Source organism: Kogia breviceps, chromosome 17, assembly GCF_026419965.1.
Source record: "Kogia breviceps isolate mKogBre1 chromosome 17, mKogBre1 haplotype 1, whole genome shotgun sequence".
NCBI lineage: Eukaryota > Metazoa > Chordata > Mammalia > Artiodactyla > Physeteridae > Kogia > Kogia breviceps.
In genome coordinates, this window is record NC_081326.1 from 53578917 (window position 1) to 53602834 (window position 23918).

Sequence of the window (23918 nt, forward strand, 5' to 3'; positions counted from 1 at the left end):
AATGTATCTTAGCTAAGAGAGAGAATGAGAGAGAAGGGCTATAAAGACTGAATACCAGCATAATAATTGTGCAGTTGAGGAGTATTTCACTGAGGGTTTTATTTATTTATTTATTTATTTTATTTATTTATTTTTTTTTTTGCGGTATGCGGGCCTCTCACTGTTGTGGCCTCTCCCGTTGCGGAGCACAGGCTCCGGACGCACAGGCTCAGCGGCCATGGCTCACGGGCTTAGTTGCTCCGCGGCATGTGGGATCTTCCCAGACCAGGGCACGAACCCGTGTCTCCTGCATCGGCAGGCGGATTCTCAACCACTGCGCCACCAGGGAAGCCCTCACTGAGGGTTTTAGAAGGTGGATTGAAGGAGCATAATCAGGACTGTGCTTTAAGTAGGTACTACTGAATTGAGTGAGGAAAATAAAAGTGAAAAGACAACTTTAATGTTTATTGCAGTAGTCCACAAGAGAAGCAATGAAAGACTAAAGAAAGTAGGTGAGTAGGCAGGAATGGTAGAAAGGGGGACCCAGAAGTCACATCACATGTGTTGATATAGGAGAAATTACTGGATTTTGTGTGATATGAGTAGGAGATGCAAGTGACAGGAAAGATTTTAAAATACTTTTTTTCCCTGAGCTATTGAGATCAGAGAGATGGCACAAACAAAAACGTAGACATCCTCAGGAAAACCTATTACCTTGGAGAGAGGAAGAAAATCTGTTTAATTCTGGACACATATGTATGAAGATGGCTCCCAAATATATCAGATCCTGATCTCCTGAGCCTGTAAACATTTCCTTGTACGGAAAAGGGTCTTTCAGATGTGAATAAACTAAATGTCTTGAGATAGGGAGACTATCCTAGATGATTTAAATGAGCTTTACATGCAATCACACATGTTCTTACCAGATGTCAAAAAAGATTTGACACAGACAGAAGAGAATGCAGTGTGATCACAGAAGCAGAAATTGGAGTGATGTGGTCAGAAGCCAAGGAATGCTGGCAGCTACCAGAAGCTGGAAGAGGCCAGGAGAGGAATCTTCCCTAGAGCCTGAGCAGAGGAGAGAGTGAACGGTGGTGGGAGAGCAGCCCTGTCAGCACCTCAGTCTCAGGGCAGTAAAACTGATTTGGGACTTTCGGCCTCCAGTACCATGAGAGAATAAATTTCTGTTACTTTAAGCTGTTGAGTTTAGAATTTGTTACAGAAGTCACAGAAAACTAATGCAATTTGCCACTAGCGTTCTGGGCAAATTGTGAATGTAGTTTGGCATATTAAACACACAGAGGGTATAGGAGACTCAAGTAAATGGTTGAGGACCCACTATGACAGAAAGCCAAATGAGAGTCAAGTAAAAGACTTTAAGTCTTTTACTTAAAGGAGCAGCTACAGATTCAGTGTTCAGAAGAACTTGAAATTAGATGGAGTTGTCCATTATGACAACAGGATAGCTTTATGAGGCAATGAATTTCCAATAACTAAAACCTGGTATCCCTCATAGAAACATGCAAATCGCATTTTACTTTGTTTGGATGATTATATTGACTCATTATCATCTCATTCTACAAACTAATACAATTAAGTAAACAACATTATTTTAAACTGATTCATCACATAAAAATTGCTCTTTGCTTGATAACTCTGTTACTGTTAAATGTAGCTCCTTCGGAATTCTCCCTCCAATGTACCTTGCTAAAATAAACAGGCAAACAAATGAATACACTCCTCTCCACAAACTTTTCAGTAACAGTAATACAACAAGTTAGTTTATTTGTTGAGGTTATTTCCTCAAAATGCTCAGTCATCCTATCTTATTTGTAACTTTTTCAGCATTCCAAATGTTTTTTTCTGTTCTTTCCACCAGTGGTTATCCCATTTCATTTCATATATGATTTATTGAATATTCATATAATTCTTTATTCACACACATATTTAGTCCAACAGAATAAAATAAATTAAACACTGCTTTAAATCTGTACTAGCCAGGTCGTTTTTAGGCGAAGTTAGTGAAATTTAAAATATGTCATATACTCTGTGTGTTTGTGTGTGTGTGTGTGTGTGTATGTGTTATAATTTTCTATGATTTAGTGATATGTTTAAAATTAGCAAACATGTAAGAGGTTAATTAGAAAAAAGCTCTTGGTAGTTTTAGGGAGTATTTAAATTAAAAGTCCAATATGCTTCACACTCTGTAAGTTTGATAAATGCTCTGCTAAACTCAAATTTTGTTTTCTAAAGTACAATCATTAAACACAATGCTTCCTCAGTGAAACATTTTTTTTAACATCTTTATTGGAGTATAATTGCTTTACAATGGTGTGTTAGTTTCTGCTTTATAACAAAGTGAATCAGTTATACATATACATATATCCCCATACCTCCTCCCTCTTGCATCTCCCTCCCACCCTCCCTATCCCACCCCTCTGGCTGGTCACAAAGCACCAAGCTGATCTCCCTGTGCTATGCAGCTGTTTCCCACTAGCTATCTATTTTACATTTGGTAGTGTATATATGTCCATGCCACTCTCTCTCAGTGAAAGATTTTATAGTGTCATTGATACAAGTGTCCAGTTTTGAACAGTGTTTGGCTAGGGCAGTGATGTATCACATAACATTATCTGCAGATGTCGTATTAGTCCATCATGCTATGTTAACTCCTTAAAGTGGCCTAAAACTCCGTGCCTTTTGCAGGTATTCATTGGTTCATTCTAAAATATTTACTGAGCACAGACTGCAAGGCACTGTGTTAGCTGCCAGAACAGACTTGGTTACTGCCCTCATGAGCTTATAGGTAATTAAGTAAAAGCAGTAACATGTGACAAGTGTTATGATAAGGAAATTATAGGGATCTATGAGAACATATAGCAAGAGGACTTAATGTGGTTTCAAGTTCATGAACGTTCTTTCACAGGAACTGTTTTTACCTTGAGACAGAAATAATGAGTAAGAATAAGCCAAATAAAGAGAGATGATGAAGAGTGTTGCCAGCAGAGGGAAAAACATTCACAAAGGCCCAGAGTCAAGAGAGAGAGAGAGAGCCCGTTTTCTATAAAGAACTAAAACAGAGGCAAGAAATGAGGATAAAGCACGAAGGTGTAATCAGCTGTGTCGAGGAGTTAAGGATAGTGAGGACAACTGAGGTACTGTAAAGCAGGAAAGTTATAGCATTAGATTTTTATTTTTAGAAAATTACTCTCTTTGCCCTATGAGGAATAGATTGGAGGAGAATATGAACCCAGGACAGGGATGATGGCCACTTAATCTTGAGTGGTAAAAGTGTGGATAGAGAAAATAGACTTACTTGAGAGGTTTGTGAAAGACAGACCTGACATAGTTCTTTGTGCAGTTGGAGACAGAAAAAAATCATCAAGGTTGTTGGCTTGTGCAACTGAATGGTTAACGGGTTCATTCTGAGACAGACCACAATGTGGAAGATCCACAACTTTGAGAAAAAAATCATGAAGACAGTTTGGAACAGGTTGAATTAGAGATGTTAGAAGTTTAGCTCAAAATGTTCAGTGGGCAGTTGGATTAATGGCATGCAGCTTAGGTGAAAGGGGTGGGTTATATATTTAGGTTTAGAAATCATCATTTATTCAAACTACTAGAGCTAATCCATGAATTTGGTAAAGTTGCAGGATACAAAATTAAGGCACAGAAATCTCTTGCATTCCCATATACTAATGATGAAAAATCTGAAAGAGAAATTAAGGAAACACTCCCATTTACCATTGAAACAAAAAGAATAAAATACCTAGGAATAAACCTACCAAGGGAGAAAAAAGACCTGTATGCAGAAAACTATAAGACACTGATGAAAGAAATTAAATATACAAACAGCTGGAGAGATATACCATGTTCTTGGATTGGAAGAATCAATATTGTTAAAATGACTATACTACCCAAAGCAATCTACAGATTCAGTGCAATCCCTATCAGACTACTAATGGCATTTTTTACAGAACTAGAACAAAAAATCTTAAAATTTCTATTGAGACACAAAAGACCCCCAATAGCCAAAGTAGTCTTGAGGGATAAAAACGGAGCTGGAGGAATCATACACCCTGACTTCAGACTATACTACAAAGCTACAGTAATCAAGATAGTATTGTACTGCCACAAAAACAGAAACATAGATCAATGGAATAGGATAGAAAGCCCAGAGATAAACCCACACACCTATGGTCAACTAATCTATGACAAAGGAGCCATGGATATACAATGGAGAAAAGACAGTCTCTTCAATAAGTGGTGCTGGGAAAACTGGACAGCTACATGTAAAAGAATGAAATTAGAACACTCTCTAACACATACACAAAGATAAACTCAAAATGGATTAGAGACCTAAATATAAGACTGGACACTATAAAACTCTTAGAAGAAAACATAGGAGGAACATTCTTTCACATAAATCACAGCAAGATCTTTTTTGATCCACCTCCTAGAGTAACGAAAATAAAAACAAAAATAAACAAATGGGACCTAAGGCAACTTAAAAGTTTTGCAAAGCAAAGGAAACTACAAACAAGATGAAAAGACAACACTTATAATGGGAGAAAATATTTGCAAATGAATCAACAAAGGATTAATCTCCAAAATATATAAACAGCTCATGCAGCTCAATATTAAAAAAACAAACAACCCAACCCCAAAATGGGCAGAAGACCTACATAGACATTTCTCCAAAGAAGACATACAGATGGCCAAGAAGCACATGAAAGCTGCTCAACATCACTAATTATTAGAGAAATGAAAATGAAAAATACAATGAGGTATCACCTCACACCAGTTAGAAAGGACATCATCAGAAAATCTACAAACAACAAATGCTGGAGAGGATGTGGAGAAAAGGGAACCCTCTTGAACTGCTGGTGGGAATGTAAATTGATACAGTCACTATGGAGAACAGTATAGAGGGTCCTTAAACAACTAAAAATAGAATTACCATATGACCCAGCAATCCCACTATGGGCATATACCCCAAGAAAACCATAGTTCAAAAAGACACATGCACCCCAATGTTCACTGCAGCACTATTTACAATAGCCAGGTCATGGAAGCAACCTAAATGCCCATTGAAAGATGAATGGATAAAGGAGATGTGGTACATATATACAATGGAATATTACTCAGCCATAAAAAGTAATGAAATTGGGTCATTTGTGGATATGTGGGTGGATCTAGAAACTGTCATACAGAGTGAAGAAGTCAGAAAGAGAAAAACAAATATCGTATATTAACGTATATATGTGGAACCTAGAAAAATGGTATAGATGAACCAGTTTGAAGGGCAGAAACAGACACAGATGTAGAGAACAAGTGTATGGACACCCAGGGGGGAAAGTGGCAGGTGGTGGTGGTGGTGGTGGTGTTATGAATTGGGCCATTGGGATTGACATGTATACACTGATGTGGATAAAATTGATGACTAATAAGAAACTGCTGTATAAAAGTAAAATAAAATAAAATTCAAAAAGTCAATAAATAAATCATTTTTTAAAAGAAATTTAAAAAAATCATCATTTATTCAATCCTTCATTTAAAAAAGATGTTTTCTGTTTATCTAATGTGATTCAGGTCCTAGACATCATCAGCACATAACGGTAGTTGAAGCTGTGAAAGTAGACAAGGTGGCAGAGAGAATGGTGTAATGTGAGATGGACAAAGGCCACAGAATCTCACAAACACCATATCTGATGAAGTGAAGAGGAGATTATGTTCCTAGATGCAGAAGCAGAAGCCATACATGTAGAAAAGAAAACAAAACAAAATCCAAGAGAGTATTGGGTAGAATGGAGGGAAAAGGTGTTTTAAGAGTGGGGGGAGAATGGGTAGGATAGAATGTTGCTAACAAAATAGGAAGGATGAGCAATTCAATGGATTTAATGGCACGGGTCCTCAGTGATCACTATAAGAATGACTCAAATAGAGCATTGGATGCTGAAGCCACATCGCAGGGCATCAGAAATAGAGGATGAGAACTAAAGGGGAAATGCCAAGGGTATTATTATTTTAAGATGAGATAGAGATGGTCAAGCTGATGTCACTATATAGATGCTCTAGGATCATCTTCATAAATGTATAGGCAGATGATATAGTAAATGTTCTAGGAAAGTTTTAAAGGTATCACCTCATTTCAGATTTTCTGGACAATCCTAAAATCTATTAATTCTACCAATAATAGGATAGGGTTGATTGGTTATCTTCGAATTTTACAAGTTGACCATAAAATAATAGTACAACTAGCCAGAATATAAGCAGTTTTTTGATTGTTAATGTTTTAAAAGACTGAAAAAGTACATTTCAAGTTTTTTCATTGATTTATTGGCCTATTTTATACCTGACGCCTGTTAAGTAATTTTTTTGAATTTTCTGAAAAGTTATAAAGATAAATTCAAAAAGTTTATTATTTTTACTGAAAATTATACCTCTATCTAATTTCAGGTTTAATGAATGATGCGTTGGTTACTTTTTCTGTGACTGATATATATCTCAAGTTTCTAAAGGAAAACTCTATTACTCAATTGGAGAAACAGTCAAGTTATTTTTATAAAATATAGACTATGTAATACTTTGTGAAGCATAATTGTGTTCCATGGGGTAAATACTGACTCAGCAGTAAAATGCTATCAACTTATCCAGAAATAATTTCCTTCGCAGAGTAGCTGGTCAAATTGCTCCCCCCACAAAATGGTCATGATTGAAGTAATATGGTAGATACTGTTGACTGTCTGTAGAATAGCATTTATCTTCCTTGCTGACAAGAGGATGGTTTTGTTCAATTAAATGAGAGCTGTGTACACCAGAGAAGGCTAAGCCCCTTGCCTGATCCAGGTACCTAATCTTAATTTTTTTAAGCCAAATCATAGTAAATCTTTTGTTATTGCCCAGTTTATGGCTAAAAAATGGGTACCATTGTAATTTTGGTCCATAGGACAGGAGGGAAAGTCTGCTGAAAGGTTCCTTGAAAAGTTCTCTTAACTGTTACAAAAGTACATAAAATAGAGAGATTCCATTTTGTCTATTGGCCATCAATGTGGAAGCCTGTTATGCCTAGAGCTTTTGCAGCCATCTCAAAACCATGAGAAAGGAAGTCCAAGAACTAAGCCAACATGTTAAGAATAGCAGAACAGAGAGATGGAAAAAAACCTGGGTCAGGAATTACACAACTGAACCTCTGAAATAAACAGCCCTTAAACCATCCTATTCAAAGTTTCCATGTTATGTGGAGCAACACAAGCAACACATTTTTCTTACTGCTTATGCTATCTTGAATTGGCTTTCTGTTACTTGCAGGTGAAAAAATTAATGGTAAGTATCTTTCTTTTAAATTCAGCCAAATCAGTCAAAAGCACTGGCTAAAATTCTAAAAATTATGTGCATCCTGTCATCTCTGAAAAAAAAATAACTTCAAATATACAATGAAAAGAAGAAAAATTTAAATATTCTTACTTGAATGCCAGCTCCCTCTGGCACTGTCATCTTCCATACACAATTCAGGTTGTTATCATAAGGCTCAGGGTATCCAGGAGACAAAATAGTCCCTTTGCGCTTACTTAAAATTCCACCACAGGGCACTGAAAGTAAAGCAAGCCAAGAAAGGGAGTTCATTCTAATGCAAAGAATTAAAATAGGAGAAAAGGTCAGAAATAACATCTTAGACAGATGCTAGACTTGCAAACACAGCCAAATCATACTATGTTTTAAAACTCATAAGAACAATGAAAATTGTCTTCCTATAGCATAAAAACCTCTAAAAAATAATTAGACAACATTAATGGAAAACTTACAATGGCATATCTAAAGTCATACTATAATTAACTCAATAATAGCATATCATTTGTATTATATTACTAACAAGTTCACTGACACGTGTTAAAAATTGTTCATATCTAGGTATAGAATTTTTTTTTTTTTTTTTTTTTGGTACGCGGGCCTCTCACTGCTGTGGCCTCTCCCGTTGCGGAGCACAGGCTCTGGACACGCAGGCTCAGCGGCCATGGCTCACGGGCCCAGCCGCTCAGCGGCATGTGGGATCTTCCCGGACTGGGGCACGAACCCGCGTGTCCTACATCGGCAGGCGGACTCTCAACCACTGCGCCACCAGGGAAGCCCCAGGTATAGAGTTTTTTGAAGAATTCTTATATTTGTAACTTTTCTCTTCATGTATCTTTTGAGTAGTAATAAAATCCTTTGCAGAGTAATACTGATGATAACATTTATGTTCTAACATTTATATAGAGCCTATATACCAACACTCTTCTAAGCACTTTACGTATTTTAACTCATTAAAGCTTCCCAACAATCCAGTGAGATATGAGTAAGCATTCTCCCCATTTTACAGCTGAGGAAATGGAGTCACTAACAGATTAAATAACTTGCCCAAGATCACATAGCTAGTCAGAGATGAAGACAGGATGTGAATGCTGGTGATTTGGCTCCACACTCATGTTCTTCAGTGGAAAGAAAAGGCTCAATATGGTTCCAGTCTGGTTATTGCCAGTACAACTACTACAAGAAAGAATAAGTATGGAGACCTGCTTTGATGTCAATAAAAGCTTCTAACAGTTTTAAAAGGTACCAATCTTAAAGCAAAATTCCTACACTCCTGGTAGCATCCACTTGATTCTGGGCATGACCTAGCTTATGATTTGAAATACTGTGTGATGTTGGACATGTTCCCTGAACCCTCTGAAACTCAGATGCCTTGTCTGTGAAATGGAAATGAAATTGTTTCCGAGGGGCTTTTGTGGAAAATAAATAGGTATGATAATGTACATAAAGAAGCTAGTGCACTGCTTGGAATGCAATAAGAAATCAATAAATTATATTTCCTTTTGCTATAACTACTGTTATTTTAGGTTCCAATGACACTGTGATCCTTGGACATTTGTCCTAATCTGGCTATAATGGTGAGATACCAGGATATATTTCTGTAATAATTTTTTTTAAAAAGGTAATACTATAGTTTTGTGCCACTTCTAAAACTGAATGCAAAAATCTAGGGTAATTACTCAAAAGAATACTATAAACTTTAAAAATTTTTAAACTTTTAAAACAGTGTGATAAAGTATTTTTAAAGAAATATTTTTTAGCTCATGCTTCTGATCCTTTCAAGGTAAATGCTGTAACACTGTGACCTACACCATCTTCTAACTACTGCCCCTCGGTGGTGGCATCCATTTCCGTGTCATCTATAGATTATGACTACTAAATATTTATCTCTAGCCATGACTTCTACCCAGAGTCCTACAGTATATCGACTAAGTATCTCAAAATTCATACATCCAAAACAATACTTTTGAAGTTCTCCCCTATCTATACTATTTGCCATCTCAGTAAATGTTACCACCTAATTTATCTTTCTTAATTTATCTTTCTTTTCAAATTCACATTTACATTTATATTCAATCTATCAGCAAACTTTGTCAGTTCTATCTTAAAAATATATCCCAGGGGCTTCCCTGGTGGTGCAGTGATTGAGAATCCGCCTGCCGATGCAGGGGACACGGGTTCGTGCCCCGGTCCGGGAAGATCCCACATGCCGCGGAGCGGCTGGGCCCGTGAGCCATGGCCGCTGAGCCTGTGCGTCCGGAGCCTGCGCTCCACAATGGGAGAGGCCACAACAGTGAGAGGCCCGCGTACCAAAAAAAAAAAAAAAAAAAAAAAAAAAAAAAAAAATATATATATATATATATATATATATATATATATATATATATATCCCAAAGTTTACCAGTTCTCATCACTGATCATGATCTTCCAATCTAAATCACCATTAACTTTCCCCTCCACTTCTGCAATAGTTTTCTATTCAGCCTTATTGCTTCTACTCACCCCCTGCCCCTTACACTAGCCACAGTGATTTTCCAGAAACTGAGATCACATCACTCTCTAGCTCAATGAATTCCCACACTACTTAGAAAACATTCTAACTCTTCCCAGACTTTAAGGTTCCATATGACTTGGCCTCTGCTCTGCCTCTCCAAACTCTTCTATCACTCTTGCCATCATTCACTCTGTTCTAGACACGTGAGATTCTTGTTGTGGCTTGAACATGACTAGACCTTTCTCCCCCTCATAGTCTATACATGTGCTTACCTCCTTGACTTTTATTTATATACCTCCCAGCCCCCTTCATTCACCTCATTTGGATATAAAACAGCAACATGCCCTGGATGTCTTCCTCCAATCTTCAGCCTCTGCTTTACTTTTCTCCATAGTATTTACCACTATCTGAACAAAATGTAAACTCCATAACGGCAGAGAGCTTATCTTCTGATTCAAAGCTATGTTGCCAGTGCCTAGAAAGGGACCTGACATTTGGTAAGCACTAAATAAGTGCTCATTAAATAAATTATTGAGTGACTGGCTGTATATCTGTATATATCTTGTGATTACAAGTTACCTCTACCATTCCTGCATCATTCCTTTCTCCCAGTATTTTCCTAAACAAACCATATTTAATTCTACTTCAATCATTTTTATTTTTACCAACAAAATATTACATTATAAAAGTACTCCCAGATATGCATTACCACATAATAATGTTTTATAAAGTTTTACTTCCCATGTATATAACTTAGCCTAACATTTCTTTTCTATTTTAAAAAGGATATATTATAAATTTCCCTTCTAATCAGTATTATACAACATAACATATAGATTAAGAGAACAAACTTTAGAATCAAGCAACCTGGGTTCAAATATTAATTCTTCTTTTGTTTCTAAACCATAGGGGTTTTACTATCTATAAAAGAGAAATAGTATTCTTATCTTACTCCTGGAATTGCTGTCAATATTAAATGAGATAATGCTTAATAGCACTTCATACAAATACCAGTAAGTGCTATTCATTATTATATTTAATAAGTTTTTCATGGTTGAATGGATGTGTGAATAAATGAATCAATGAATGAGGATTCAGATATTGTATATATTTTTTCATCTATTTCTTTCCCACTCTGAGAAAAGATGGCACAGACATGGGTTGCCATGGAGCCAATACAAGTAAAAATGGTTTTCTGGTTCTCTAAAAGACTTGCAAAAACAAAGCCTGATAAGGGTGATGGGACAAGCAGCTAATTAAAGACTTCTGCCTAGGAGGGGTGGGGGTAAGTGGCAGGTTCAGGGGCTTCTCAAAAGATACCTCCTGTACTTACCTCTAAGGCCACATATTGTCAGAGCTATTAGTGGCTACAGGGTGTTATCACAGTCTCAGAGGGAGGAGAGTTTGGGATTTTAAGAGACTAAAAATTTTAAGAAATCTGAAGTGTAACAAGGTCAAATTTGGAAGATAAAACTCAGTCTTCAGCAACTTTTTCAAGTTTACCTCTGTTCCAACTCCAATGTTCTTATAAAAATATTATTGTACTTTATTGTAACTTACCAAGAATGACTTGATATGACACCTTTGTACAAGATTATTAAATATTGTTCTCTTATGCAGGTTAGTTAAATTTGTGGATCCCCTAACTTAGTATTTGACCATTTTAACTATAAGTACAACTTGCACATCATGTCTAATGGGGCTGCTTTCAAGCCAATAGTTTAATTTTAGTATGTCGATTTTTTTGCAAAATTACTCAACATTGTATTCTGTTCTACTATGACAGAAAAAAAATGAAAGTGTTGATAGCAGTAATAAGAACTGTGAAACTGAAACAATTACAATTGAGATGGAAATCACTAGAAATGTAGGGCACTCTTTTCTTTTGGTTTTAATTGGATGCTCACTTGGTTTAAGGTGTTAACCAAGTATTCATTGAACTAGTGAAGGCAGAGAAAATATAATCATTATGTATAATACCCTGAATAGACTGTCAAAGATTATATCTAAACTGCAAAGTACAAATTGAGAATTTATTCTAAGAATAAAATTAACCATGTAATATGTAAATCTACCTATGCAACTTTCCTATCGATTCTCAAAAAAGTCTTGCAGCTTCAAGATGGCTTGTAAAGGTCTAAGCAAGCAAAGTGAACAAGAGCGTCACCATGCAGTGAAAGACTGAAGTTAAAAATGCATGGAGAGGGCTTCCCTGGTGGCGCAGTGGTTGAGAGTCCGCCTGCTAATGCAGGGGACACGGGTTCGAGCCCTGGTCTGGGAAGATCCCACATGCCGCAGAGCGGCTGGGCCCGTGAGCCACAACTACTGGGCCTGCGCGTCTGGAGCGTGTGCTCTGCAACAAGAGAGGCCGTGACAGTGAGAGGCCCGCGCACTGCGATGAAGAGTGGCCCCCACTCACCGCAACTAGAGAAAGCCCTCGCACAGAAACGAAGACCCAACGCAACCAAAATTAAATAAATATTTTTTTAAAAAAAATGCATGGAGGGCTTTCCCGCAGTGGTTGAGGGTCCGCCTGCCGATGCAGGGGACACGGGTTCATGCCCCGGTCCGGGAAGATCCCACATGGCCGCTGAGCCTGCACGTCCGGAGCCTGTGCTCTGCAACGGGAGAGGCCACAACAGTGAGAGGCCCGCGTACCAAAAAAAAAAAAAAAAAAAAGCATGGCCCCTGGATTTGGGAAGTTGGCCAGTTGTTCTACCTCTACAAAAAGTCATGAAATCATCACACTTATTTGCTAAAATCCATTCATTGAACAAATGTTTACTGAACACCTCTTGTATGTCAGATCCTCTTCTTGTTGAGCAAAAAACAGAATACAGTGGCAGAGAGAGGAGGGCAAGAAAGATTAGGAAAATAAACAAACAAATTATATATAATCTGGTGAGTGGTTGCTGTATAGAAAAAAAAAAGGCAGGATAAGGGTATAGAGAATGAATGGAGAATGAGTAGCAGAAAATTATTTTAGATAGGATGGCCAAGGAAGACAGTCAGGTGAAAACTTGAATGAAGCAATGCAGTAAGCCCAAAAGGTATTTTGGGGATGCATTTTCCAATGAGAAAAAATAGAAAGTTCAAAGGCCTTGAAGCAGGTAAAATTTTATCCAGATAACAAATATTGAAAATGAACACAAATTAAAGATAATTCTTTGATATCAACCTAAGAAAACTCTGCACTTGACTCTCATATTTGAATTTTTAAGACATCAAGCCTTTTTCTTTTTTTGAATTTTTGAACACTTAAAGGCATAATCATTTTTATTCATAACATATGAAACTAAAAATATTTATAGTTAAAAATAGAAATGCAAAGTATATTTTCATTTATGTAAAGATTAGCAGTGGGACCAAATGGTAAAACCTAAACTGAGCTATCATCTGAATGTCATTTAGAATCTATTTCTTGTCTCACACAAATTCCATATGTCCTTCTGTTATATATTCGATTTTCTGGATTTACACCTGTTCTACAAGGTATACATTACTTTTTAAGTGGCATAAGGTAATATATCCTTTGTGTGTGATCTTGGCAGGGAACAGAAGTCATCTGATACAATTTTCTTCTATCTCTAAGTATGCGTTTTCAGACCAATGCAACAGAAATATGAGGTAGGGTGTTTTATGTTTAAAGACCCTCCATAGATGCAGTGACATGTTTCTTAAAAAGTCCAGGGACCTGCAGATAGATGGGCTTTTGACAGAGGTGGTGTAATGGCTCCTGAGTCCCTCATCTTTTGCCCTTAAAAGTAAAAAATGAGGCTGAATCCATGCTAGGGACAGTCCACTAGTATTTACTCCTGAAGTTGAATGTCAGCCATAGGATGGTCTCAAAGTCTTTCAAAGGCTTTAATGCCTGGGAAGAGCGCCGGTCCTTGCTGAAATGAATCTATAATCAAATGGCCTGAGCTTCCTTTTCTTTACATGGATTTTTATTTCTTATGGCAAAAACACTAGGATTAGTCAACTGACACATATGACATATGAAAAAGCTTTGTAATAATCATGTAGAATAGGGGTTTTCTTCTGCTTTAAACAAAAATGGTTTATGTTTACAATGTAAAGTTCTTATTCTCTACTCTCCAACTCAAAGAATATTCTATTTTTCTCTTTCCCCTTTTAAACTGTTTTTTCATGTTTCTTTTTCTTTTTTAATGTCAGCTCATTTCTCCCTTTTATCTCTTTCCTCTTTCTAACTTGTCTCATCCTCATACCTTCATGGACAAAAGAAAATATATATTTTTTGGATAATGTAATGTTTGAATATTTTAGGGTCAGAAGAAAATGCAGATTGCACACCTTGATTAAACATATATTTTTACAACCAATTAGAATTATAGTAATCATTATTTTAATTTTAAGTTTATTTTTATTTTAGACACTTACAAACACTGAAAACAAACCAAATCGTGAATATATGCCTATTGTTAGAACTCTGCTCCTTTTCAACCAATTGCCCTTAAATGTATAAATTGATGGAAAGAAATTTCACAATCCCTCTAAATAGCATATTCTAATAAATAAGTACTGTTATCCTCTAGAAAATTGTCATTACATTTCCCCAAAGCCTTTCTGAAAATTTTAATTGAAAGAAAAATCTTGCCTTCAAGGAACTCTAAATTATTAGAATTAGAAAGAATGACACAAGTCCATGCTTTTAGCCCTTTCCAAGATGCAAAAATCTTTGGTGGAAGATCATTTTTACATATAATAACATTAAAGTATTATTAAAACAAGATATCAACAAATGAAAATGAGTAATATCAAATCCTTTATCAGCACTGCGTATAAATTTTTTATCTTAGATCTAATACCTTGAGAACTGAAGTCTTATATTCTGATTTTATGGTGGAGAATTTGGCAAGCACAAAAACAACTTAATTTTTGAGCACTTAGATGATTCCAAGAGCTATACCAAGGCTTTAAAACCTCTAATAACCACAATAAACCTATAACTTTCCTGTTTTATTGATATGAGAATTGAGAATCAGAGATTATGTAAAATTTTCAGGATCACCACAATTTCATGTTAAAGTCAAAGCCTAATACTACTACCCAAGACTTAATTAACCCTTATGCTGAGAACCTAATACAATTCCCAGTTATAAGGACTTATTCAGTTTTATATGATTCTTTACAACTTTTCTCCATTAATTAGTACATTAATGTGATAAATACATAAACAGAACTTTAATGAGTAATTCATGGATTTACATTTCACTGCTTTGCATATATATATAGGTTCTTTGAACACTCTGAATAGATGAATGTTTTCAATAATATTTAAAGATTAATGAGCTAGTTTATGCCTTTCCATAAGCCATCATATCACTCTACCTTTATAATTATCTTGAGGGAATTTTCATCGTATATATGAAATTAAATGAAGACAGCTACTTATCCAGTTATCTTCCATTATATGGTATTAATATTTTCTATCAGTATGTACATAAAGAAACTAAGGGTGACACTGAAATTATGTAAATAATTCCTGGGAAAAGTGAGGCAGAAATAATGACTGATTCCTGATTTTTAGAGAGAAATATATAAAAATCTATTGTGAGGCTAAAGAGATTTATTATCATGTGTCTTTCTTCACTTATTAAACTGACTTAAAGCAATGTAATTTCTGATTTATACATGTTGTATGACTAATTTTGGCCTAGACATATAGGAACATTTCTCTCAGCTCATGGTCCTTTAGGATAATTTATTTATTAGTATTTTATAAGAGTATGAAGTCAACATATATTGTGGTTCCTAAGGAAGAACATTATCTATTTTCTCTTATGAGAGTATAAAAGTATGTAAAGAAGAAGATCTCTTTGTTCCGTTAACCATAGCTCTATGCTAGGTGCAAAATAGGAGGAACATCAAGTCCAGATGATTCACTCTCCTTTACTTGTTGATTGTCAAACGTATACCTGGGGGCCTTCCCTGGTGGCGCAGTGGTTGGGAGTCCGCCTGCCAATGCAGGGCACACGGGTTCGTGCCCCGGTGCGAGAGGATCCCACGTAAAAAAAAAAAAAAAAAAAAAAAAGTATACCTGAAGAGGTTAAGAAATTCCACATTATAAATACGATATAGAATTCCAATTAGGAAATTAGCTTATCAGCCAAAACATAAAAAAAAGCAGTTTTCTATAATGTACATTGAGGTTTGGAGTCAGAAAACCTTATTTTCAAATCCTGCCCCTACTTTATGGCTTATTAGGTTATGTCACTTTAAAAGAAAACTGTTTTACTTCTCTAAGACTCAGCTTATTCATCTGTAAATTCTGAGAGTAACTTCTCCATAGATTTCTGTAAGGATTTAATTAAATATGTATTTATATTACTCAGCATGAAACCTGGCAAATAGGAAGCATTAAGTAAGTGGTAATCATATTAGAAACTGGTTATTTAGCTGAAGGACGAGAAAGTTGAAGAGTCATTTACAGCTTTCCAGTGTTTTAAATTATTTTTTTGTAGGGGGTTTTCAACAAACAAAATAATAATAATAGTTCACATTCCATTTATTGTAGCAGGAAGAACTAAAATACTGGTTGTAAGAAAAACACTGTAAAATATGCTAAGTATATCTCTTTTGGGAAGTGGTTATATCAAGTTCCTACAGAGATAAGAGTGACCATCAATCCTTCCTTTTTATTTATGATAGTCCCAACTTGTACCATTTTCCCAGCACAATTATTAATAATGTCCTGATTTGAATGGTAAAAGATTTAGAGCAGTTATGTCCTATACAAAGTACATGTTCAATGAATGCATATCACCAGACCTTATCTTTACTACTTCCTCAGTAATGAGTGTACGTTCCATATAATTTCGATTAAAATCAATTTAGAATATATTTTATTCTGATTAAATATGAATTAACATTGTATTAATCTGTGTTAAAATATGGTAAAATGTGTTTTAAAAAGTTAAAAATAAAAACTACTGACACAATTTCTTTTCATGTATGGCAAGAAGTGTTACTAAAAATAGATTTTATATATTTATAAATGTATATGTTATATTGTTTATATGAACACTCATGTTTTCTCTATCAAAAAGTGGAGTATTGAGATTATTAAAAGAAAGACAAAATTTTGCTTATCTTTTATTTTAAAAAAACCTTCTTCTCATTTTCCAAATCACATACCAATAAAACTTTAATGAGAAAGAACTCATTAGAACTATTTCTTAACCTGAGATTAAGCTTTACTACTCTTCTTTTAGTTTAATACTATATAATTAAAAAATTTAATTTCCAGATATGCTCTTGAAACAAAGAAGAAAGCAACTTCCCAACAATCTACATTTTCCACATCCATGGAATTCTACAAGATCCAAAAGTCATTGTAATGATCCTGAAATATGATAAGATTATAAACTATTTTTATTGTCTAGAAAACGTTTTAATCTGCTTCAAATAACTTAGCAGGGATAAGTTTATACAGTGTTTATTTTATCAATATAAATTGGGTACAACATTACAAAATATAGTTTGAAATAATGAGATTTCTGGCTAACCCTACGCCATCTACTCATTCAAAGTGTTTCCACTTATATTTGTGAAAGACTGGGAAAAATTCTTATTTTATATTTTTATACATACATATAATTTATAGAGAAGAAAAAAACATTTATTTACTAATGCATATTTTCTAATTTTTTTGATGATAAAATACGTCCAGAAAAATCAGCTTCTGTGATCCTTAAAAGATAGGTAAATTCCTTACATATTGGCATAGAAATCTTTGCATAAACTTTTAAAAATTAAAAATAATATTTATTTTAAAGGATGGTAGCACATAATAATTCCATATTAATAGCATTCCAATTCTGTGTTATTGGAAATATGTATGTATATTTTCATTGATTGCATTTCATCTCAATTGCATCAAATAGCCACTCTAATTTGCATATTTAGATACATCATAACTAATAAATTGTTTAAAATTAATGTAAAACAATTATATTTGAAACAAATATTGAAAGATTCATGATAACTAATTTTGATAAACAATATGTACAATCACAAAGCATACAAATTTATAAACTCACCAATACAGGTAGGTAAGGAATCATTCCATTGGGCCAAAGAATTTGGCACTGTATCACACCTAATTGCAAAGGATCCATGGAGAATATATCCAGGATTACATTCAAAAAGAACCAATGAACCAACTGCAAATTCATTGCCAATCCTTCTTCCAAACCTTGGTTCAGGCACAGAACTGCATTGTGTGGAACTTGTTCTAGGAACAGCTGCGTACAAATAATTGTTGAATTTAATTTCATATTTGGTAGAGAAATAGAGATTTCAAAATGAAACTATGCAAAAAGATTTCAAAGAAATCTTCACCAACTTGAACTTTAGTTAACAATTTGAATACCCTTATAAAAGTTTATACATAAAGAAATACAATTCAAAATGAATAAATATTGCTGTTGTCATTAAGATTTGTTTTATTTAAAAACATTTCACTTTTGATCCTTTAAACAACATCAGTTAAGGTTTTTTTTCTGTTTTTTGTTTGACTACACTCTTATCAATATAAAAATGTAGCTTGAGTAAGATATTTCAATTTATGGAATGATAGCAAAAAGATGCATCTTTTTTTTTTTTTTTCTTTTTAAAATGGAATACCAAGCTTACAAAAAACAGATGTCAGGTTACATAAGGTAATGTCAAGTTTTTTTTTTTTTTTACAGTATTTGGTCCCTAAAAACAAAGATTTAAAAAAGCAAACACAGCACTTGATTAATTTCATAGCAGGTTCATAAACTTGGTTGTTCAAACTATGTTTGTTATTGATGAAGACAATACGTTCAGGCTAGACAGAAGTCAGACAGATTAACAACAATAGAAGTTTTATTTGAATAATCATACAATATCAAATTTGAAATTGTTTTTAGGCTTTATAGGTATGTCCTTCAATTGTGACTTTTTTTTGATTAAGTAAAATAGAATGATAACAGGATGTTTTTTCTTTTTAAAACACATACAGATGGGATTGAGGAATTTGATAACAGCCCAAAAAATGATAGGATGAATTCCAAATAGACAGATTCCTCATATGTGACTTGAGTGAAAATAACTTCATTTGTTAGAGTGCCTTTTAAAATTCATAATACCACAAATTGTTTACACAGGGAATACTATTAAGAATGAAACAGTATAATATTATAGGCAATATTATAATTGGAATAAGAGGGTTTAATAAGAATATCAAACCACTAATGTTTATAAATTTATTAGGAATAAAATTCAAGATACATTTGAGAATAACAACTACATGATCATACATAATTTAAACAAAATATTCAGATGATAGGTCTTAATTTAGTTTTATATAATGTGGAAGTGTGTCTATAAAAGGTGACAAAAAAACTATGTAAACTGACTCTGAATTGCACAAAAATATTTAATAGTAATGAAGAAAGTTTGAATTCTCCTAAGAGAATGAGAGACTAAAATTTTAGAGTGGAGTAATGATTTCCTTGGCATGTCTAAGTACATCAGCACAAAAGGTTTGTATATTTTTAATTTAGAGTGCTAGACTCTGAGGAAATAGAATATGTAGAGTGAAGCATTGTCAAGAAAACACACCAGATGATTTGAAAACAGTATGTTTGGGAGGAAGGAAAAGCATGCAGCTAACTTGAGAATGATGATGGAAGCAATAGGTCTTTTTTGACTTTGGTCAAAGTAATAGTGCTCTAATAATGGGGGAGGGGACAGGGCAAAACTGTTTTTAAAAAAACACACAACTTTTATATCTCCTATATGGTTATGAGGATCTCATCATTCAATAACTCTGAACATAGCATGGAAACTGATATCATTCCTTAGTGTGTTTCTATGCTACACGGTCACTTACCTTGATAAACAAAGTGAAATCCCTTAGCTGTTATTGGTCCAATTGAAGTAAATCGAATTGTGATCTGATTACCTGAACTCAGTGGAAGTGATTCTCCTACTCAACAAAACAAACACTAAGATATCATAAATAATTTCATTCAGTAAACCTAACAAATGATATTAATTTACACTGTCATTTGAAAACGTCAATCTATGTTCTATTAAATTACTTTAATATATCCTACCACTGACAATATATTTTCTTTGGGTTCAGCTTCAATTGCAACCTTTTTACTGGAAGGCTTTTTATTATGTTTTGATAATATTGCCTCATTCTGTAAAGAATCTTTAAATATTACATTAAACACTACAGACTAAGTGACTAAGTACTATACTTACTTGATTACAATCCCAGAAAATAGTTGGTTATATTTTTCTCAAGAATTTGAATTATTCTCGTGTTTCTATTCTGTTTTTAAAAATAAAGAATGATTCTATTTTCAGTTTATTTCTAATATGGATGACATAAATCTCAACTTTCACTACAATACCAATCAAAGTCAGTCTTTAATCAATAACTGATGCATGGCAGTTCTATTAAAGGATACCTGAATGGGATCCTGAGAGGGAAGATAACAGAGAAGATTGCTGAGTTGGCCCATCATACACCTCAACAACATCGTGGAGTGATGTCTGGAAAAATACAAACTGGCCAAACACCACTGATCAACAGGAACCAGGAGAAGCAAACAAATCACCAACCATCCAAAAATGAAAACAAAAAACAAAAAACAAAAATAGAAAGAGGAGGAGAGAGAGAACAAAGTATTACAATTTAATAGTCATCTTTTTTTTTCTACCTTTAAAAGAGGATGCGTGCCAATTGGTTGATATGCCTGACACATGTACTTCAGGTCATAAAAGTAATGACTGTGGCCTAAAAGCAATAAAATTGTAATAAGATTATTTTAAAATTAAATTAAATGGGTATAACATTTAATTTAGCTCAGAAATCATAAGGTTGGCGATTAATACTGTATAATAACTATTTAAAAAGTTTTTCTATTGGTAGATTCTTTTCACTTTGTGACTCTCTTCTCTTTTTCTAATGTTTTTTCCTCTTTTAGATGACATAGACAAAGTTTTAGTTTAGGGGATTTATTGTAGATTGCTTTTAAAATGCTATACCATTATAAATAATAGTGTCACTAGAAAAATATCAGCAATATACTTCTAAGGTATAGCGTTTAACTCACAATCTAAAAATGATCCCTAAACATTTATTGTTAATCCTCTGCCAAAATAAAGACATATTATTTATGATTCCTCAGCAACTGAGATATTTTAATTTCAATTGAGATATAAAATTCTACAAAATGATTGCTTTTTCATGGTAAGTACAAATCTGATGTACTTACCAACAGTTTTATTAATGTCTCCTTTTTACTTCATTTTGTACTTTTCCTTTAATAATATATTAACTTTACACGCAGAAACTACCCAAAGTATAACTTAAAAGAAAGAACCTGTTACAGAGCAGAAATCAACTAGTGCTTTGTGATTTTAAAAAGTGAAATAAGTAATAAAATTCATCCTTAAAACATTTCATTGAATAGAAAAATTATGGGGTTTAAAAGACTATGATTTTTCAAAAGTTTAATAACGTAAAAGCAAGGTAACTTTATAAATTCAACATTATATTACTCTCATTGAACTATACATTGCACAAATATATATATATTTTTAAAGTTCTTCATATTTTACCCCTTAAATCGAGGTTATGGTCATCCTATGGTGGTCATATGGAGACAGGCTTGTTCATTTGAAACATGCTGAGTTTTGCATTTGAAGCCACACACATAATAGTGTATACAAAGCTACACATATTTTTTTTGGTCTGCTTAAAATAAGCTGTTGATCTCAGTCCAGTTCTTTGTGGGGTAAAAGAAAACAAACACAGAGTGTTGTTACTATCAGTAATTCCTGAACCTTAGAGAGCTGACTTTCATAAATGATCCTCCTTAAAACATGATGTCATGGAAACAAATTTATGTTTCTATCAAATCACATACATGTAATCAATTATTTTAATGGTTTACAAGTCATATGAAAAATTTCCAGTTCGACCTTTTTAAAATATCCATATTTGATGTTCTACCAAATCCCAAGTTATTTCAAAAATACTCCTAAAAATATTAAGAAAGTTTTTGTTTTCTGTTTTTGCATATGTTTAGATTGGTGTTTGGATGATCTGTTTTCAAATGTGTCTTTTAAAGTTTCTATTAAAATGCAGATGTTGCCATTGCCTTTCTAAGTGCCCCCTCATCCCCCACCCCAAATCAAAGTAGACTAATCACAAGAACTTTGCTAAACCAAGTATGCTGTGCAACAAGACTCTTGATAGATAACATTCTTTCTCTGTATCTTTCTGGGAAGTCATTAGGGAAAAGTGTCAAAATTCAACATCCTTTTGTCTCTCTGTCTTCCTAAATATCTCAAATATTCCATTAGGAAACAAGTCCAATTTCCAAGCAAACCACTATATTTACAAACAACATCTAAAACAACCAATATACACAGTGATCCAAGATCTTTTTCTAAGGAAAAAGGAAAAAAACATACGCCCTCTTTTCTTCTTGTTTGTAGGCTTCTTGTTCTCAAATATTACTTCTCTACAGATAGACCAGAGTTTTGTGTCACCTGTAAATTGGGTATGTTGAGACTATAACTTTTAATAATATAGCCAGTAACACCATATATTTGCATGATATTAAGTAAAGAAGACTGTAGGGCACTCCCTTTGAGTGATGTTAGTTTGTAATTTATTGTAGTAATTCTGTGATGAGATTGGGGAGAATTGAGAAGGGTAGGGGGTGAGGGAGTTGAGTGTTGAATCTTCCCTTATTAAGCAATCAGTATGCTACTTCTCTTCAACTGCAACCTTACTCTGCCATAATATGGCCAATGAAAATTTTAAGTTAAAAATAGCTTTTATTAGGAAAAAACTCTGAGAGGGTACTGAATCATTATACGAAAGATGAAATTTTAAAGTACATGTTGAATAAGTGTTTTGTAGTATGAAGAATCAAGAACACTTGCATAGTGATCTTATTTCCTACACATTATCAGGTTAACTATTGTCTTACTAAACCTATATGTTACAATTCTGAACCAAATCTCCCCTGATCAGTCAGAATCTCAAGAATTAAATGGTTACTCCAATGTTTGCTTCCTCATTCTGCCTCTAAATGTCTAAATTTACTTAGTTTTCTTATGTTCAGATAACAGTAGGTCCTTTGCTTCTAAAACGTTCTGAATAGCAAACCACACCCTTTGCATAGTTGAGACTAAAGAAGGAAACAAAAATGTAAAGATTTTCAGGTGAACCAAAAGGTAACTAGTTGGATGTTGTTTTCTGGGAAGCAAGACATTATCTAGTACATCATTCTGGGTCCCCTGTGTTTATGGGGGCTGTGGTGTAATGCAAAGGATTCTTATTATCCAATGGACAGAACTATTTTATATCTGTTTGTAAATGAATTTCAGTATTCCATCTGCCTGTGTATCCATCCATCCATCCATCCATCCATCCATCCATCAATCTATAGTTGGTTCTTTGAATTCTTTCTTGAAACACCGTAACATCTTACAGGGTCCCTCATTAATTAATGAGTTAAATAAAAATTTTAACACATGCTTATTTTATATTTGTATGGCAGTCATGATTATGCCCTCTTAAAAAAACAAAAAAAAAACTTTTAACACTGATCTAGAAACTAGTGCCTCAACCTAATAACTGGACCACCATTATTTATTTATTTTTTTTCCCCCCTTAAGGCTACAATTAACCCCTGAAGTCTGGGCTGACCATGCTTTCTGGAATGATTAGCAACCCTCTTCTTTTTCTTAGTTTCCAACAGAGGTACAGAATTCTTTGCATCTCAGCTCCAAGCTCTTCTTTCTCTTTCTCTGGAGATTTTTTTTTTTTTTTTTTTTTTTTTTTTGCGTTACGCGGGCCTCTCACTGTTGTGGCCTCTCCCGTAGCGGAGCACAGGCTCGGGACATGCAGGCTCAGCGGCCACGGCTCACGGGCCCAGCCGCTCCGCGTCATGTGGGATCTTCCCCAACCGGGGCACGAACCCGTGTCCCCTGCATCGGCAGGCAGACTCTCAACCACTGCGCCACCAGGGAAGCTCCTCTCTGGAGCTTTGTATGTCGATATCAAAAGCAT

General features: G+C 34.4%; 1 protein-coding gene across 7 annotated transcripts in view; it reads right to left on the minus strand.

The window, feature by feature from the left end:
- Window positions 1-23918, minus strand: part of CSMD3 (CUB and Sushi multiple domains 3) — a 1102347-nt gene that overhangs the window by 152865 nt on the left and 925564 nt on the right. For 5 of the 7 annotated variants that reach the window (XM_067017123.1, XM_067017122.1, XM_067017120.1 and 2 more), the window contains 4 exons: window positions 20296-20409; window positions 19707-19802; window positions 17887-18090; window positions 7447-7571 (listed from right to left, as the gene is read on the minus strand). In XM_067017123.1, coding sequence (XP_066873224.1) covers window positions 7447-7571; window positions 17887-18090; window positions 19707-19802; window positions 20296-20409 — 539 coding nt within the window. The remainder of the gene's footprint in view (window positions 1-7446; window positions 7572-17886; window positions 18091-19706; window positions 19803-20295; window positions 20410-23918) is intronic. The other 2 variants (XM_059042775.2, XM_067017121.1) reach the window with 1 other exon arrangement.